The sequence below is a fragment of the Hippoglossus stenolepis genome, chromosome 17 (genome assembly GCF_022539355.2).
Source record: "Hippoglossus stenolepis isolate QCI-W04-F060 chromosome 17, HSTE1.2, whole genome shotgun sequence".
In the NCBI taxonomy this organism is placed as follows: domain Eukaryota; kingdom Metazoa; phylum Chordata; class Actinopteri; order Pleuronectiformes; family Pleuronectidae; genus Hippoglossus; species Hippoglossus stenolepis.
The window spans coordinates 18,427,041-18,446,218 of NC_061499.1; the positions used below are offsets into that span (position 1 = coordinate 18,427,041).

Consider the following 19,178-nt stretch of genomic DNA (forward strand, 5'->3'; position numbering starts at 1 on the left):
CAGGGGGGACTGGCCAAGAGGCAATTTTGTCAGATGCAAAAAACATTTTATTTTTGTTTTGTATCCAAAATCTATTCGGAATTTTTATGACTCACAATGAGGGTAGATTGTAAAGCGGAGGTGTGTTAAAGAGGTCTCTTATGGTTGGAGTCATAGACTTGTCTGTAAAGATGGACGACATGACAGCTCCCCAAAAGTGAAGTCGAAGCATCCCGATTGCCACCTGGTGGCTGGCTGCAGTATAGGTCATAACTCCGGCCTCCTCCATGTTAATGGATGGGACATAGTTTCAAACTTAAATATCAATGTCACTTTTTTGATATACATCTTAAACTGACTCTTGACTGGTCAGGCGCGTGTATCAACAGAACCACGCTACCGAGACTCCATCCCCGCATCCCCCCATTGCGCAGACTCTGGCCCAAAATGACGCCATCAGTGCAAAATGCTGGTATTCATATCCAGGGTATTTCAGCTTCATCTGAGGATAGTGGGAGTAGGTGGAGACACATTATCTTCTTTATATAGTCTATGGTCTGAGCATGTTGAAAGCACATAGCATAACTCAGAGTCATGTCCAGTGCTATTTCCACAAAGGAACTATTTGAGTTTATATTATAGTGTTATGTTAAAATGAACAGTGAGGAGAAGTAAAATTAAACTATGTCGCTGTGGTTGGAATTAATATTCAACACTTGTCACAATCAACATCTCTTGTGAAATGTATTTTCATAGAAGAATTTTGACTTGCATTATAATTTTGGAGAATCACTGCTGCCTGGACTGCATTCACTGGCAGCATTTTTCTTATTTCTTCAATCTAGAAGGTTTCTCTTCAATTGCTGCACTCGTGATAGACGGGTGGGCACAGGAAAGTGGAGTCTGAGTCCTGTGTCCCATGTCAGGCGATGGAAACTCTTGCTTAAACTTTTGGTTAAAGTTTAGAAAGTATATAAGTTTTGGGTAAAGATATATTCTGTCTAATGCCACAAACCAGCCCATAATCTTCCCTTAAACTTAACAAAGTGTTAATGTTCACAGGAGCAGATAGTAAAGGGAAGTAAAACTCGTCTGTTTATTAAATAAGACAAAGCTGCTCACCACTGAACCAAACAAAAAAGATGGTTAAATATCGGCATTAGTTTGAGCACTGATGTTATTTGAACAAAAATACAGGAGACGGAAAAAAATGCATGTCAACTCAACTAAACGGTAACAAACGGATGGTTAGGTATTTGGATGGTCTCGTCTGGATGGGGACTGAGCTCTCTTTTATTTTATGTTATAGACAAAATAACACACATCTAAAAGCAGAGCAGACCCGTAACACTAAATTTCACTCTGTCCACCTTCTGACACTATATTGCTAATAACCACCATCCTGCAGGAAGCTGTGGCAGTGAAGCCTTTTTCTAATGGCAGTCACAACACTGGCTTAGGATGAGCCGGTCACAGTGAAATGACCCCTTCCAAATTAAATTCTGTGTTGCATCAGAGCAGGAGTACATGATAATCACATTAAAGCATATGGAGGTCGCTTTCCATCCAACCACTGCCAGGCTGTGAATCATCTCAACTGTGAGGTCCACCAGCTCTGCCGTGGACACAAAATAACAGCCTGTTCAAACACCCCAGAGCTGTGAAGACACAAGAAAATTGACCTCGTAAAAATATAACTATTTATGCAGATTATTAGAAGACACAAAAAATAAATCTGACGATAATGATGCTTTATGCTTTTTTTCTGTAACTGTTGCATTACAGCAGCAAATATACTGCTGCCGAGTGTCTGAGCGAGATCTTCCTAAGGTTTTGCTGTGATCTGTGCTGGTTATCTCCGGTGTGCGACTGTGAGCATGCTGCGAGCAATGTGTGCAGTTTGAATTATACCCTACACAGCCTGCTACACAACAACAAATTATTTGCAATCAATATTTTATCAGAGCCCTTTCACACCTTTTTTTTTTTTTTTAACAGCAAGCGTTTGTGCAATGTCACCGGGGAGAAGCTGAGAGCAGAGAACATAGCGAGGGTGTGTGTGTGCTTTTGTGTGTGCACTTTTCGCAAGGAAGTTTATTTTTAGCTCACGTGCAAGAGCTTAAGGGCGGAGATCCATGGAGGCTCGTGCAGAGGCAAGCGAGAGCAACAGTCTATTTTTAGACTGCGGCTGACTCTGTAACCCTTTGTTTGCAGCGGCTGCAGAGGCAGCAGCGCTCATTCCATCCCCGTCCCACTCAATATGATGTGCTGCAGCAAAAAACGAACCCTTACAGACAATTAGTACACGTGGATAGGTATGGGAGAATGCTTTCGTACAGATGCTCGGGATGTCATTACAACTGAGGCTTTGTAGACCGTTACCAGAAATGACAGAGGAAGCTATTTTTATCGCCTCTGCTTAAACCTAGAAGCTGTTTTTGGGGCATTTTGCCATTAATAGACAGCACAGCAGAGAGAGGCAGGGCATGGCGAGATAGAAGGGAATGACATGCGACTAAAGCCCCCAGCTGGGATCGAATCAGGGACAGTGCAGTTTGTAAATAATAACACACTACATTATTGATAATGGAAATGAATTAGACAATCCAGTGAGAGCAACAGGGGGGGCTTCACTATTCCACGAATGTCAAGAGTCACAGGTGACTGGAGAAAGAAAATGTCAAATAAATCTGTGATATTCTTTTATATGAATGTATAGATTCAGTGGAGATCAAACAGATTTGCAGAAAACCAAAAAATATAAAATTATGCGTCAAGTGATGACCAAGAGGCCTGAGGCAGCTGGATGGAGTGATACTAGAAATACAGTGGTGTGTGAGGTACATGTGAGTGCAAAAAGCCACCTTAACTAACCCACCTCCAGACAGAATACAGGGCTAAAACGCCCCCTAGGGAACGCAGTATTTCAAGAAAATGGGGGGAGGTGGAAAAAGGGAAAAAGAGAAAGATGCTGAGGGAAAAAAATAGCAAAAGAATGACAGTGGTGTGAAGCTGAATCCCTGGAGCACCGGCAGATGTACATCTGAGCAGTCACTTCTCATCTCTGTCAGAAGATCCTTTGCCCTACCCTCGGTGGATGCAAATATGCTTTGATTAGAGATGATATTGTTCAGCTAATAGAAGCATGTAAACTATTCCCATGGAGTGAGGCTGCTTCAACTGGCTGTGTGTGTGTACAAAATGATAGTGTTCACGCTGGGCTGGGATTTTTTGAAGATGGGATAACTGACTGCAGATGCATTATGTGCTCTGCTGCCATAAAATGTAGCAGCCGAAGTGGAAAGGTGGTCACCATGGAAACAAGCTTTGTTTGAAAAGCTTATGCAATGAGGCGTGTCTGCCCTTGCGAGCGCCAATCCAACAGAGCCAAACAGCATAGCCAATGGAGAGGAGACATGGCTAGAACGCCGCAGCAAGCGCCAACTCCCCACCACTACTACAGGGGGTGTTAATGAGCTGGCTGTACAATGATAATGGTGGCCGGCACTGGGAATAAGTAAGCACCCAGAGGGGTTGATGCTGTGATGAGATGTAAACCCCTGAAAGGCTTGTTTAAAACGGCTGGGAGACACAGCTGTGGTGGTGATGCAGAGTTGGGGGCTGGGATGAAGAACGTCTGAGAGCATCGTGCTGCTGGCGAAGGAAAACTAGAAGACTTTCAAGGGCGCATCCATAACATTTAATGTTATTTGAGTACGACAAATATTTAGCTTTCGAAGAGCTTGCTCGGCTTAAAAATCAGACCCTAAGTAACAGCAGTTCTGAAAACAATGATATTTTTGTGCTTAAAATAGCAGCTTCACAATTAGATTATCCACTGGCTTGGAATAGAACATGAACGTGTGTTCTTGCACTAAGTCAATTTGGTGATCAGGTACGACCTCATACAAGTTTGTAACCGACTATCAGCTGCATCTTCAATTCTTCAATCAGGTTCCAGCAAGTTCAAGAGTAATGTCGAACAGTCTTAGAGCGTCTGATATTCAGCGAGGAAACAAACAAAAAATGGCTAAAGCCCATTGTTTAGTTGTGTTTCAGTTCAGTGAGTGGGACTAGGGTTTGTTTTTTCTCTACATGAAAACTACTCAATCACTCTGACATGGAGCCCAACAGAATTATTCAACACATGTGGCTGCAGAGGGCGCTGTGGCTGAGTAAATGTTACATAGTACTTATTGAACTTATATAGCTTATTAGTTGAGGATTAAAGGGAAAATTCACCAAAATTAAATACAGTTAAATACAATACAGTGGGGTCTGAAATGGGGTTTTCTCCCTATTTTCAAAAGCGTGGTCTTTCATTTAGAGATCAGGACTTATTGATTTCACATTCAGATTTTGTAATGCTTTCACTCAAAACATTGCGCTCGCACTCAATAAACCCCTGATAGTGCTTAGATTTACTCTGCTTGAACTCAAACATTATGTTGCTAGGACAGATTTCCTTCGCTTCAGCTATTCTTCTCTGTGCGCAGGTGAATCATATGGATTCTTGGATTTTGTTTGTGCAACAATTATGTCAAAATTCTCCAACCACAGAATGCCAGGTGAAGCGATGACAAATAAAATTGCACTATTTGAGTGCAAGTGCAGGGTTTTGAGTGAAAGCATTACGAAATCTGGCTCTGAAATCAAACCGATAAACCAAGTTCTTGAATAAAGATAGGTCAAAAAAAACATGGTTGGTGTGTGTGTGTGTGTGTGTGTGTGTGTGTGTGTGTGTGTTTTTAAATTCGTCTTTATAATTTAAGTTCTTTATCAATATTTAAGACTTTCTTTACACTTTACTCGTGAAAGTTCATTCTTGACCTTGGACATAAATAGTTTTCCATCTCATCTGCTAAGGGATGTTGATTTAAGAGTTTTGTCAAACATTCAGTTTAAATGCTGTTTCTGCTTTAGAGCTGCCGCTTATTCAAGAATATTTTATGTAAATGGCAGCGGCACGGCAGCACAACTTGGAAAAGGACACCGAGTGAGGGGTGACAACAATGGAGCATCCCCATAAATGCCATGAAAGACACAGTGGAATGTAAGATGCTGAGGATGGGGTGAGGGAGATCACATCGCCAGGAGGTCACTGAAGATGTTCTCCAACTTTCTATATTTGAACAGCTATAGAGACAAGGGCCTGGGGGCAATCTAATCTTACCCTATACAAAGGAATCACTCACTAAACAACTTGACTGACTTGCAGCTAAACCCACGTAATTGCACTGCTTAAGAACTTGTTTTATGGAAATGACTTCTTACTTTTGATTCATATTAATACCAGAGATTTTAATTTGCTCCATCTCATCATAATATCCTCATTAGATTAAAGATTCAGTTGCAGAAAGGTCAGGGCTGTCAGGCGGTACACAGGATCACTCCCTTTTTCCTCAAATGAAAGAGTAGAAAATGAGCGACGGTGAGGTGCTGATTTACATGCTGTTTATGCAGCGCAGTGACCATTAGACCCTGATCATTTGTCTCGAACAAAGCCACCGAGAAAAAAGTTGGAGGGGAATTAGTCATGCCACCAGAACCATTCTGAATGTGCATGGTGAAACATCCTGATGAATGAATGTGAGGAGAGTATCAATCCTCAAAACTTTTAACATCATACTTTTCCCGGAGATTACTATCACAGACTTCTATCTTATAACAATGCATTTACTCTCAACAGCATATCAATAGTGTCAGTTTCCTCTCCAAATAACCTCAGTACTTCATGTCATGGATTCCACAAGAATACTTTCCTTAGAGATCCTGCTCCATGTTGACATGAGTGCATCACATCCTTTCTGCAGATTTGACGCATACTTTTAATTAGGCCCATTTCCATTTATTGCAGCCAGTGAGGGGATCAAGACACTTTGGCTTCACTTTTGGAGGCGGGCGGTCACATCATCCATCTTTATATACAGTCTAGGATTTTTCTGCTGCACATTCATGCTGCCAATCTCCTGTTCTACCACATCCCAAAGGTTCTACTGGATTCACATCTACTGAATGAGGAGGCCGCTTAAGTTCGTGGTGCGTCATAAAGGGATGCATCCCATTCAAATCTGCAACTGAACCTTAAAAGATGGAGTTAGCTGCATTGTGGAAAATGTTGAGGCCAGGTTTGAAGGAAGAAAGATGATCAGAATGAAAAATGTTAACGTCTCGACTAGGCTAGGGTAGGACACAAAGTATGCCCAGACAGCTTGCCCTACTCAACTTATCCCCAAATTTGGATCCTCAGGTGATGAAGAATCAGATTATACAGTGTCAGCTATTACATTCTTATGTCCCCCTCCAATCAGAATTGCGTTCATATATTTGTTAATACAGTCCAATGTTTGAGCTTCATTTAATTGTTATTTAACTACTGGTTTAACTTCTAAAATTACATATTTACATATTTGGAATATTTTAATGAGGGATTGGTAGATGTCATTTCAAGAAGTTGCAACAGACTTTAACATTTTTTGTTGAAAAATGGCATATAAGACACAAGCTATTAATAATTTGTTTATGTCCTTTGTGTTTTCCTCATTATTTTCTGAGCTCCCTGTCATGTGGCCTTTGTGGCCTAATAATGTGTGTTATGTCCAAGGCATTTCAAGCCTTATCTGGGCACTGGAGAGAGGTTTCTGTTGCTGATCTTTATCATTTGTCCATTGGGAATTCAACAAAGTCACAAGGGAAGGCCAAATAGGTGAAGTCCTTTTTTTCAACACGTCCAATAACTGATGAAAGACATTGTATCAAATTGTTCATCACTATATTTCAAAAAAGGAAACCACTCGCAGTGGGAGTCTGTCAAGTGCCTTAATGCAAATACTGTTTAACCAAGATTAACATTACACCAGGAAAATCTCCACAATCTAACCACCTCCCAAAAGAGAAAGGTACACATCGTCTTCATGTCCCGCTCGCTCTCATCTGCTCTGTTCAAAGCAAACATGGGGAAAATAAAAGTTTGGATATCACTGCGTGGTGTCACAGCAGTCGTTAGGAACCTTGTCAGGCTGCCCAACATCAAAGTGACTATTCACATTCTGAGGTGCTTCCCTTTTTTCCCCTCTCCATTAAAGAACACCATCAAGGGTATAAAGACCTTGTACAAAACATGTCGGTGAATGATATGAGAAGATGAAAGCAGCTCTCTCTCACTTAACCTGTTACCCTCTCTTCATATTGTCGCCTTCACGGAGAGAGAATACACACTCCACAAACTAAACCTACTGCTCAAACACAACCCATGAGCTCTATGTATTCCAGTAGAGGTATTGCATGAATGTAAGTTATCTCCTGTCACCATCTAAAACTACTTAAATGTACCTGCACTAGAAGATGGAAAAAGCTGCCTGTTGCTGTTCTCATGTTACCCTCATACAGACACAAATCTGGAAACTACTAAAACCCCTGTTGAGGCTGCTGTATTTCCTGCCATGCCTGAAGGCTCTTGTCCCTGTTTCTATTTGTATAGCCATGAAAAGGCTCAACTGAACAATTAAAAATCATTTGTCGCAGGAAGAAAAGGTGTTGATGATTGACAGAGTCATTTTCGCGACTGTCGGATTGAAGACTAAGCTTCACCGGTCCTGGAAGACGACTCCAGGAAACATATTGCCCCTGACACCTCATTCATCATAGAGCAGGAAAGAAATATGAAATGACAGGGCCATCTGATGTTGAGAGAGTATGAGTTGGAGAGACGAGCACAATATGGTTCGGCAGACGAAGATCTACGAGTCGCGGCCCTGTCCTCTGTATGCAAAATGCTACCCGGCTCTGAATGACGGGTGCCTGCGCTACGTCAAAGGAAATGATCAGCATGTTGCCAAAACTGAGCCGGGGATGAGAGAGGCTGCCTCCACTTCTCCTCTGCCTCTTCTGGGGTATCTGCAGAAACATTGTGTCTCGTGAAAAGAATCAATATGCTCGATCTGAACTAATCATCTGATAATTAATGTATGCATCTGTCAGGCTTCAAGAGAAATCTCCACAGGATGGAGGAGCTGATTGTTGGAGTCAAAGGCAACAGCTGTGTCTACAGGGAATGTCAGTCAAAGGGGGGGACCTGTTGGTCTATATATACTACATCTGCAGTTGTCGGCAGACTTGACATTTAGTGCCTCACAGGCACATTGTGTCACATTGGATCAGTTTCTGGAGAGGCAGGTTTTTTTAAATCATTTATAGAGCTGGTACATTATGCATTCTGACCTCTACTTAGGTTTATATGTATAACATTAACTTTAGGTTTGTATCAATGAGAAATAGGTGAAATTTATATTTGTAGCTAGAAAAAAATCTAAAAACTTGTTCTTAAAAAGAAAAGTAAGGAAAGGTTCCCAAAGTTCTTTTCAAAGATACGAGATGCAGGTTCAGAAAACCAGCGACAGGTTCAACTAGTGCTAGAACGACACTAAAACAACTCTGCTCCTCCCACCCTTCCCTCTCCCAGCTCCTCAACTTCATCATCAATTGTCTCGGCAAATACAGGAATAGTTTTCACTACTGTATGTACAGCTGCGTAGTTTAGTCCAATGGTCTCCAAACCTGGAGGTCACAAGGTAAATCTGAGGGGTCCTGAGATGACTAATGAGTGGGGAAAGAAAGAGAGCAAGTGGAGCTGCTAATATTTGAAATGTGACAAGGTCCAATCAGACCTAAGAGACTCTTGTTGAAAAAGCCAAAAATTATATATGTAGTGCAGGGGAAATACAGTGCAAAGTAACAGAAAATACCCCCAAAAAGTACAAGTATCACAAAACTCTAATAGAAGTACTTGATCAAATGTACTTCTGTACCTTCCTCAAATGTGTGTGTGTTAAAGAACCAGAGTCAACATACAGTATATTACACATTCATGCAAGTTTTGTAAGTGCTTAAAGTCCGTCAAAGTCGTACATCGTGCTTGTGTTCCAGACAGAGCGGTGGGTGGTAAATGGAAAACCAGCATGGGACGTTCAGATCAACATCTCTTTTAAGAGGCTCCTGAAAATGGCAAAGTAGCAGCACAGTCTTCCTTTCATTGGCAGACATTTATTCATCCTCAAATAAACACATATTTAAGGGGCACAAGAGCAGGGCAAAGACAGGAGCAGGGTTGGATTTCACCTGCAGTCTGTCTTTAAGCAGCGATTCCACTGTGGGTATTACAACACATTAACTCCATCAAGGTAAAAGCTGAAACTGTAGCTCGTGTAGCTATGAGCTGGTCGACACTGGAAGTGGTTTATCTACAGCAACACCACACCTCTGTTCTAAGTAACTACATGAATAGTTACGCAGAAAAGCAGCTTAATCCACAGAAGCTGTTTTACTTCAAGAGAAGAAGAGACAAAATGATGGGAAAATGGTGAACACTAATGATTTCAGCTACAAAAAGATATGTTTAAAGCTTGAAATCATTGCCATCAAATACTGATCAGACCAGAAACTACAGCGGCAAAACCACTGAGTCCATTGAACTCAGAGAGGGTGTTTTTGTTGCTTCTGAATTTTACTTCTTTTATTTGTATGGGGAATTTTTCTTTTCTTTAAAATGTTAGTCTTTTATATAGTAATAGTGTCACAATGGTACCTATAGCATCACTCACGAATACATAAACAATGCAGGGTGTGTAATGCCGGACCTTTATTTGCCTAATGCTTAAATCGGTAAACAACCGTAAGCAATCATATATTTGAAGTTATTTGATTTCTCGTTTTGTTGAAATACAATTGTTGTTTGAATATTAATCGATTAAAGACCATTCACAAAGAAAATTAAAACATTATGAGTAATATATATAATAATGTTATGGTGATGGCTAATGATTAAAGCACAATTGATTTATGAGATTTTTGATGGCGATATGTATTTCATGCAATGGATACATCAGTAAGAGTATGGTTTTGTTTTGAAAATTGTTTTTGGATGATACTGATATGAACGAAATTAACTTGATTCTAAACTACACTACTTTGTTATCAGAATTTAGTAGTAAGTTGTGTAATTTTAATGTAAATGTAATTGTAACTGGCAAAATATGCATTGTTTTTTTGTTTATCGAACTCTCCCCCTGCTGGTTATGATGAGGAAGTGATCCTTGACCCCAGATGTCTGGTCTTCTTCTCTCAGGATTTACCTGGTGTCGTCTGATTACAAGGAAACCAATAAAGAAGAGGCAGGGACCTGGACTCACTGTCTGTACCATCTTCTGAACACAGTGGCAGCCGTTTGTATTTTGGTGACCTGAAGATGTAGAGTTCTCTTTTGTTCCTTCTTTTTAGATGGATCTGGTCTTTCTGTTTTCACCGCTCTAATTCTGTTGATTTTAGTTTTGATGTTGGTTTAGTTTTAGAGGGACGACTCCAGATCCTACCACCCTTTGTGGGTTGTTCTGTCCGGCCTCCCTTCTTTTGTTCATTTTGACCAGCCCACGAGCCTTCTGTTGTTTGTTGTGAATGTGGATTATGGTTACTTCTTCTTTTGTTTCTTAATAAACAGTGTTTCTGCTACTACTGCATGAGTCTTTTGGTAAATTGGCCCTCTTTTGTCAAGAGACTTTTGGGGGCTGTATCAGAGCTGTGAGAAGGCGTGCTGCTCAAAGATTGTAGAAAACATAAGAAAAAAAGTGGTATTTCTGTTTATTTCATGTTTTACTTGAAGCAACGTTATAGTCTCCTATAGTCTCAGATCTGTTGCCATCGGACGCTGTTCTTCATCTTTTCCCTGGGTGATTCAGTCATACAATATACATGCATACAATTTTCACCTTTTTTAATATAACTTTCCCACCTCAGCCAAGTGTAAACCTCCAGTGATTCTGCTTGGTGTATTGTGTGCAAATTGAAAATGCAAATAAAACAGGTGGATTGAAGCTCGCCTGAAGATAAAAGCAGCTCCTGGCTAATCCCAAAAAGCACGGAGGTAAATAAAACATTATTTCCAAAAACACATTTTGAGGAACTTCTGAAGTTTTTTTGGTGGATCCTAAAATAAAACACAAATACTGCGACAGTAAGCTTGTTGATGTTAACGCCACATTCATCCACTGGAAAAAAAATACTCCTGACCTGAGTGATTAGTTGTTTTGGCTCTGGTCCCCCGCCCCCCCCCTCTCATTCCCTTCAAACAATGACGTTCCACCCCTAAAGAGAAAGACCTATGAGTCACCAACAGTGCACCTCTGCTCGTGGCTAAGAATGCACCAGAGAGACGGTGCTGAGAGGAATCATTATTTTTCTCTTTCCAGTGAGCTGAGCAAATGTAAGAAAAAACTTGAGAGAAAAACTAGTTTTTCCCCTGTTTGATATTGATACATATAACTCGCTATTACTCGCTTTAGATTCTAGGATATAATTTTGTCCTGATCCTGTTTTTACCCTGAATCAAAATTTGAGTCACTTGTTATTGAGCAGTTGATGTTTCATTTATTTTATGTGATTATACAATACCTGCCGTGGTATTGAAATGAAACAGCTGCACGGTGCCTAAGAAGGCAGAGCTAAAATTTTCACAAGAAATGTACACATGCTGTAAATATAATGGCGTCACCACTTTACTTTGGGATTTACAAATGATAATTATTTTACAGTGCACCCTTAAGGATTTTGTACTATATCTGTGCAGAGACTGTTCTGGCAGTAGTTGTGTTTTGTGACAGTTTGGTTTTCACACAATAAAGATTCTCGAACATACAGAACATTGGATGTAGATTAAACTGACAGACGCAGTTTGGAATGTGCCCCTTGTACAAAGTTTATTTATTTCCTTTTTTAATTATTAAAAATAAATATAAAAATATAGTAGAAACAATTGAGTGTAAATAAATACTTTGTACTACTAGTGCAGTGTCCGCTTTTAACTTGCCTGTTTGTAAAGGGCTGTTTGTTTGACTTGTGGTAATACTGGTTTGCAGCTTTCTTTCTGAAACTATAAAAGTGATCTATGGCATTAAACATTGAACTATGGCAAGTATGGACACATTGCTGGACTCTGTTCACGTTTAACTAAAGTTCAGTGAAGCTCTACTCAGTGTGCAGAACCCTGAACTGGAGAATCAGTTGTAGTAACCGTTGTCGAGATCAGCAACATCACTTACATTGATGAGACCCAGCCGCCGCTGCTACAGAGCTCTGGTCACTTGTTTATTCAAAGTGTGTTAATATTGAACGCAGCACAAATTGCACCAAATTCAACACTACACTTCATTGGGACTTAAACAATACTCATGGCAAGTGTGAAGCCAATAAGTTGAACAGTTCATAAGATATGCATTCCACATACAGATTCTCCCATTAAAATCTACAATCACGTCCTGATATTTGTATGAAATGTGTACTCAAATCCATAGGTTGAGGGTTTTAGAGGTAAGATGCCAGGTCATGAATGTAAAAGACCAGCTTTTTTACTGGTGGGTAAAGAGTTTGATGCACTTCAGAGAGACAGACTAGAGCACGCTGGAGTGGACCTCCACCTCACATCCTGGATATTGGACCACCTGACCAACCGACCCCAGTATGTGAGGATCTCGGACTGTGTGTCCGACACGGCTGTCTGGAGAACAGGGGCCTCGCAGGGAACGGTTCTGGTACCGTTCCTCTTCACCCTCTACACTGCAGACTGTCACTATAACTCACCCTCCTGTCACCTGCAGAAGTTCTCTGATGACTCAGCGACCGTTGGCCCTGTCACAGATGAGGATGACAGGGAAAACAGAGGACTGACGCAGGACTTTGTGGACTGGTGCCAACGGCAGTACAGCCTTCAGATCAAAACGGGGAAAACCAAAGAGCCTGGTGGTGATTTCCACAGGCTAAGACACCCCCCCCCCCAACACCAGTGAACATCCAGGGAATGTACGTACATCGAGATAGTGACTTCTTAGTACTTGGGTGTTCACTTGAACAATAAACTGGACTGGACAGATCATGCCACTGCACTCTTTAAGAAGGGCCAGAGCAGACTTATCTGCAGCTCCTTCAGCGATTAATCCACCCACAAAGTGTCTGGAGGAGAAGGTATCACAGGTTGTTCCTTCCTGCAGCAGCAGTTACACTGTACAACCAACTCTGCTCCCAGTAGAACTACGTGCACCCATTATGGACTGGACTTTGCACTCTGGTCTATCTATGGTTTATCTCTGGTTTAACTCTCGTAACTCGTACAATATTCATCCTGTATGTGCAATTCAATGGCTTATGTGCATTCCCACAGAGGGAGTAACTAAGTACAAATACTTCGTTACTGTACTTAGGTAGATTTTCAGGTATCCGAGTTTTTCCTTGTTTACTTACTCCGACAATTTAGCACAAATATCTGTACTTTATACTCCTTACATTCTCAAAACTGCCTTGTTTCTTGTTTCAACCTCCACGGAAGACAACACAACGTAAAAGCTGTAACAACACAGGGAGGGAAAGTAAACTGCGGAGAGAAGGCGTTGAGTGAGTGTACAGTTTGTGATACAGAAAAAAATACCAGCAGCGACATGGATGAAGAAAGTGAACCAGGAAACGACATGGACGACAGGAAAGATTCGGAGAAGCAAGACATTCCCAATCCATTGCAAGAGCAGCGGAGGTTGGCGCACCGCAGGCTTTGACGCACGGCGCACCTCTTGCTCGCTCGCTTGCACCCTGCCTCGGGAGACGTGCAGGCCCGGTGGCGTGTGTGCCGTTGGGTGGGCAGCGTGAGACCTTAAGCTTCCAGAGGTTGGTCGGGCTTCTGTACCGGTAATGATCTTTCCGCAGGTTCACATACGGACACCTTGTTATGACTTTTACTTCCTCTAGATAGTCAAGTTTGATTGGTTCCGCCAGGGCCATGACCGACTCCGGCGGGGCCGATCCGAGGACCTCACTAAACCATCCAAACGGTAGTAGCGAAGAACGGTGTGTACAAAGGGCAGGGACTTAATCAACACGAGCACATCCCCCATCCATTTATTCCCTGTAAAAAATATCCAGGTGCTCATCCATGACCTCGGCTCAGTTCAGTCTTTATTATTCTGTCTGAAATTTGGCTTGCAGCAAAACTGTGTCCAGTGATTTGTTTTTCTTCTCTGTACCAGCACTGTGCAGTTAAAGAGGAAAACTATCCTATTTTGTATGCCTACCTAGAACCTTTTTTCGTTTTGCCGAGTTATCAAAAGAGGCATCGTGTATCATTGAAGTTTTTTTACTTTTGACCTTAAGTACATTTCAGAGCCTTTACTTTCTTTCTTTTACTTGACCAAAAGGAGTTGAATCAATACTTCTACTTTTACCTGATTCTTCTTTTACACAAGTATTTGTACTTCTACATAAATAAAGAATGTGATTACTTTTGCCATCTCTGTGCAATCCATTCCACTGTATATATTCACGCGCTGTATTTATTCGTCATTCACTTCAGCAGTGCCTGGACATTATCTTAAGTTTTTATTTTACGACAAAAAAGCAAAGAGATGAAAAAGAGAATTGGAAAATGTATCTAATCTGACCCGAGACATCTGGCTTTGAGTAGTATTTGTATAGAAGTCAAATGTGAAGACTAAATCATGTGACCATAGAACTTTCCACTCACCTCTGGCACTCGCTGGCATGGAGAACCAGGTCCTGGTTGTTCTTGGCACTGACGGTGAGCTCATGCTCCGTTGGGTTGAAGATGTCGAGCAGCAGGTGACAGTGGCGGGTGCTGTGGACACATACAGCCACAATGAAATGCTGTGAAACCAAAACATGTGTGTTCACACCGTTAATAAGATTGAGTTTGTTTCTGTTTCCACAGACTCATAATGGTGCTCAGCCCTAATGTCTTTATACATTATACACAACAAAATAACAACAAGCTCACAAAGATTCAAGCCCTATAGGGTCTGCCCATGTAACCTATGCATGATGACTTGCTAATCAATGTGGGTGTTTATAATTTATGCACAAGGTAACAGTTACTTTCTAAAAATACAGAGCCACATGCACGCACACAGCAAACGCATGAGATCAAGAGAGGAGACTGTGTGAAGTACCCATCAGTCCTTGTCATAACATCAAAGGTGGCGGCGCTTTCATCCGGCCCACAGGCCTGGCTGGAGCAGGCCATCTCCACATCATACCAGGCCTGCTTTTCTCATGCAGATCAGAAGACAGCCAATTTGTGATTTAGATCAAGACTGGAGAGATGACGCAAGGTTTTCAAAGAGTTAATTTTAACCCCCGAGTAGTTGGGTTTTTTTCCTTCCATGTTATGAAACGATGAAAGGAGTGGATCTCTCAAACCAGAACTGCAGCCAGTGTGCTGTTTCTGGATGTGTGCAAAACGGATGTAAGGATATGAGTAAACGCTGTATCGGATAAAAGATTGTGTAACATCCACCACAGCTTACAGAGGTTGATGAGGAAGCTACGCACACTGCTCTTACATAGCACCAGGAGCATTATAAAGAGTAAAATGTTGCATAATACTGTTGTTCATGGTGTTGCCCAGGAATAAAGATTGGTTAAAAATATATGGAATGAAGGTGGGGAAAGTAAAGCAAAGCAAAGTGATGGAAATTAAGTGAAATAGAGTGAAGTGACAACAGCTTTGAAAAAAGATGATACATCTACAATGACATGGTGACATCAGCATTTCTTTCCTGATTAATATGAGGTCACAGTGACCCTTGACATTTGAGACAACTGGTCAAAATATGAAGAAATGCCTTAAAGGCGGACTTCCGATGTTTAGTGAGGCCATGTTGTCCCAAATTTGAAAGGATTCTCTCGAGGCTTTCTGAAGATTATGTGTTCACAAGGCAAATACGGTTTTGTGAGGTCACAGTGACCTTTGACCACCAATTTCTAATCAGGTCCTCCTTGAGCCCAAGTGAATAATTGTGCCAAATGAAATGAGACTCCCAGTGGGTTTTTCAGATATATCACGTTCACTAGAACATAAGGTTGCAGCGACCTTGACAATTGACCTTTAATCACCAAAATCGAATCTGTTCATGCTTGAGACAAACTAAAGATTTGTACCAAATTTGAAGAAATTCCCTCAAGGTGCTCTTGATATATGATGTTTTACGCGAATGTGATGGACAGCAAGTGAGGTGAAGTTTAACAAACAATAATATGACAAAATCATAAGTCAAGTTATAGACCCTAACTGAGCTTTATTTCATACTTTGAATAACATTTAAGTCACTTTAAGTTTATGAAACCTTATTCTGAACAAATCATCTAGAAAAGACGGGTTTTGGTTCTTTACTTTTATTCTTTAAAATGCACCACCCTCAGATTTAAACAAGGGGATTATAGAGCACACTCCAAAGCAATTACAACTATTTTCATTCAGCATGAACAGGAAACGGATATGCAAACTAATCCTTTGTGCAAATGAATCGCTGCCCATCTATCAGCCGATCTTCCCTCCAGGTTACACTAAGCCCCCCCCTCCCAGCCAGCATCTCGCCTCTTAAATCTCCGGGTTAATGGACGCTTAAGTTGAGCTTCCCCAAGTCTCTAATAAACTGCTGTTGCAATTAAAGGAGTTTTTTTTTTTCAAGGCCAACCAGTGTTTCGTGATCGTTATGGTCTCGTTGTCTTTGTTGGTGGACATGATTAAGGGGCTGAGTGGGGCGAGGTACTGATTTATAGACCAGGGCGTTTGGCTGAGGTGATCAATCAGACCACCCGTTTAGGAAACACAGGCTCATTGTTTGTGCACTAAGTACAGAAGATAAAGTGAAGGAACAGAAAAAGATTTGCACCTTTTGATTTGAGGAGCTCACAACCACAGCCCAGACAAACAGACTCAAATTTAGTCCAACCAAAAGAGGTGGTCTCGGTCCAGATCAAACCGAACCATGCTTCTTTTAATTTGGAGTGTGACATTTTTGGGGGGGATGGTTTGGACTTTTGGACCAGTGGCTCAGAGGATTGTTTGTATCTTCACCTCAAACGATGTAATGTTTGAACAACAAGGACATCTGATTCTGAAAATTTATTTTGCTGGTAGAAACACCATACTGGCATAACAGTGGCAACAGAATGAACCAGTTCATTAATTTAACAAAAACCAACCGGAGCAAATGTCTACAATGTAACAAAGCCATGGAGCTTGGTTCTGACCATAGTGTAAAAACGGCCTTAATCTCAGCACTCGAAGTTCCAACACACTAACCACTGAGGTTTTTAACCCTTAATCTGATTGGAAAATGACAATCCAATCAGTCTAATCAGAGGGCATGTGGTTCTATTAGCAACATCTCCGCCACAGGTTCAAAAGGTAAATAGATTTTTTTATGATGGATGATAGCGTGGCCTCCTCCATGACCCAGGTGGGTTTGCCTATAGCACACTTAATATTTACCATCATATTCTACACCATCACCAATGAAAACTATCAGAATTCATACTTGTGTGGGAACTCCTTTGTATCTGTGCACATGTTCACAATAGCTCCTCTTTTTTTCCCCAGTGTCTCAGAAATCATTTCCTCCAAAGCATTATGTTGATTTACTGCATGGGGCTCTAAGATCTAAGCTAAATAAATAATTCAGAAGCAACGTTAAGGTTTCTAACTATTTGTCTCCATTTCAGTCTGTGAATGTTTGAATTCCTCTCTTAGAGCAGAGTGCGGAAGAGAGGGAACAAAGCTATCGCCAAAGACTATTGAACCTGCTTCTTTGCTCATAGTGTACAAAGCAAATCATCCATCAATGAAATATCAAAACTACTAACTTATGAAGATATAATGAAGGCCTAGATAACTCTGGCTGCCTGTGCTGCTCTTGTATGAACGTGTCACTGTAAGTACTTGCCATGTATTAAGAGAAAATGAATTTTAAGGAGACAGACATGAACACAGACATTTTCCAGGTACGGGGTTGGAGGGGGAGGGTTTTGAACTCCACCACACTAACAAATGAACCATGTGATTTGCTTCCATTCATTTGAATTGACTTAGTTTTAGATATTTTTTTTATACCTGGTGCAAGATGACAAAATGGCATCAACATATAACTGACAAAAACCCCAGCTGACGGGTAACAGTCTGACCAATCTTTGCTCTGACACAAAAAGACAAATCAGTCTATTGCTGTCAGAGTGTGGTGTGACACTTATAGTCTGGCCCAGGCGTGTGGTTATTGTGAGGCAGTGGGCGGTAAAATTGCCACACACCACGGACTGAGGCAAAATCGTACAGATCAATAGAGCTGGGCCCACAGCTCAGTCGATTCTGCAAATCTGCAATCAATACGTGCTGATTTTGAAGCGCTGCTCCGGCACAAAAACGTGACATATTCCATGCGCAGAAAACGTAATGGCCTTAATTAGCCGGGCTGGATTTAGAGGACTGCCAATGATGGGCTATTTTTGGCTGCAGGAGCTTATAAGAGACAGCTGACGTTTATGTCCACATTTAAAGATTTAAAGTGGAAATTGGCTATGAAACTAATTACTGGCTCGTCGGTGTGTGCACAACATTAAATAAGGAATTGAAATCAAATAGTCACCATCTAAAGGGCCAGTTCACCCAAAAGACATTTCTTCCTTTAACAGTGGACCTGGTTTTTATTATAAGAAAACTGCTTCCACTCTAAAATATTAAAACTGAAGGGATTTGTATTTGTTTTATCCTTGAGCAAAATTTCTCTCCAGTTGGAATTACAATTCTTTACAATGACGTCTATCAGATGTAGGCAGCGGAGCAGCAGAGGTTTCCCTTCATACAGGAGCTGCAGAGTGTTAGAATTAGTGCAATGGCACACAGGATGCACTTTCTTAAAAACACTTTGGAGGACCAGTTAATTCCCCCCAGCAGAGCTATGCATTTTCCAGGGCAACACAATGCTGAGCAAATGGTCTCTATAAAGTATGGATCAGTGGGTATTTCACACGTCCAGGTTCTGTGTTACTTCCTCTAAGAGATCTGTCACCTTACATATGGCCTAACCCCTGAAGAGGGTCCTCTGCGTGCCAAAGGAAGATGGCCATCAAATTGTGCCATAAACATCAAATGAAGAGGCAAAAGAGAGAGGAGAGTGGAAAAGCATATCCTCCTTGGAAAAGGAGCTTAATTTAATTCTACTTGGGGAAATGGCATGTCCTGCAGTAGGTTTTTTCGAGCAAAACCTTTAGATGCATTGATTCCCCAATGAAAACAGTATGTGATAGAGCAAGACTAAGAGAAAAAAGTAAAGTATGTACTGTACGTAGTTGAAAAGAGATGCTGTAAGCAAAAA

At 41.2% G+C, this 19,178-nt stretch overlaps 1 protein-coding gene across 4 annotated transcripts in view; it reads right to left on the reverse strand.

The window, feature by feature from the left end:
- Window positions 1-19,178, reverse strand: part of trappc9 (trafficking protein particle complex subunit 9) — a 194,704-nt gene that overhangs the window by 77,435 nt on the left and 98,091 nt on the right. For all 4 annotated transcript variants that reach the window (XM_035182133.2, XM_035182131.2, XM_035182130.2 and 1 more), the window contains one exon: window positions 14,534-14,644. In XM_035182133.2, coding sequence (XP_035038024.1) covers window positions 14,534-14,644 — 111 coding nt within the window. The remainder of the gene's footprint in view (window positions 1-14,533; window positions 14,645-19,178) is intronic.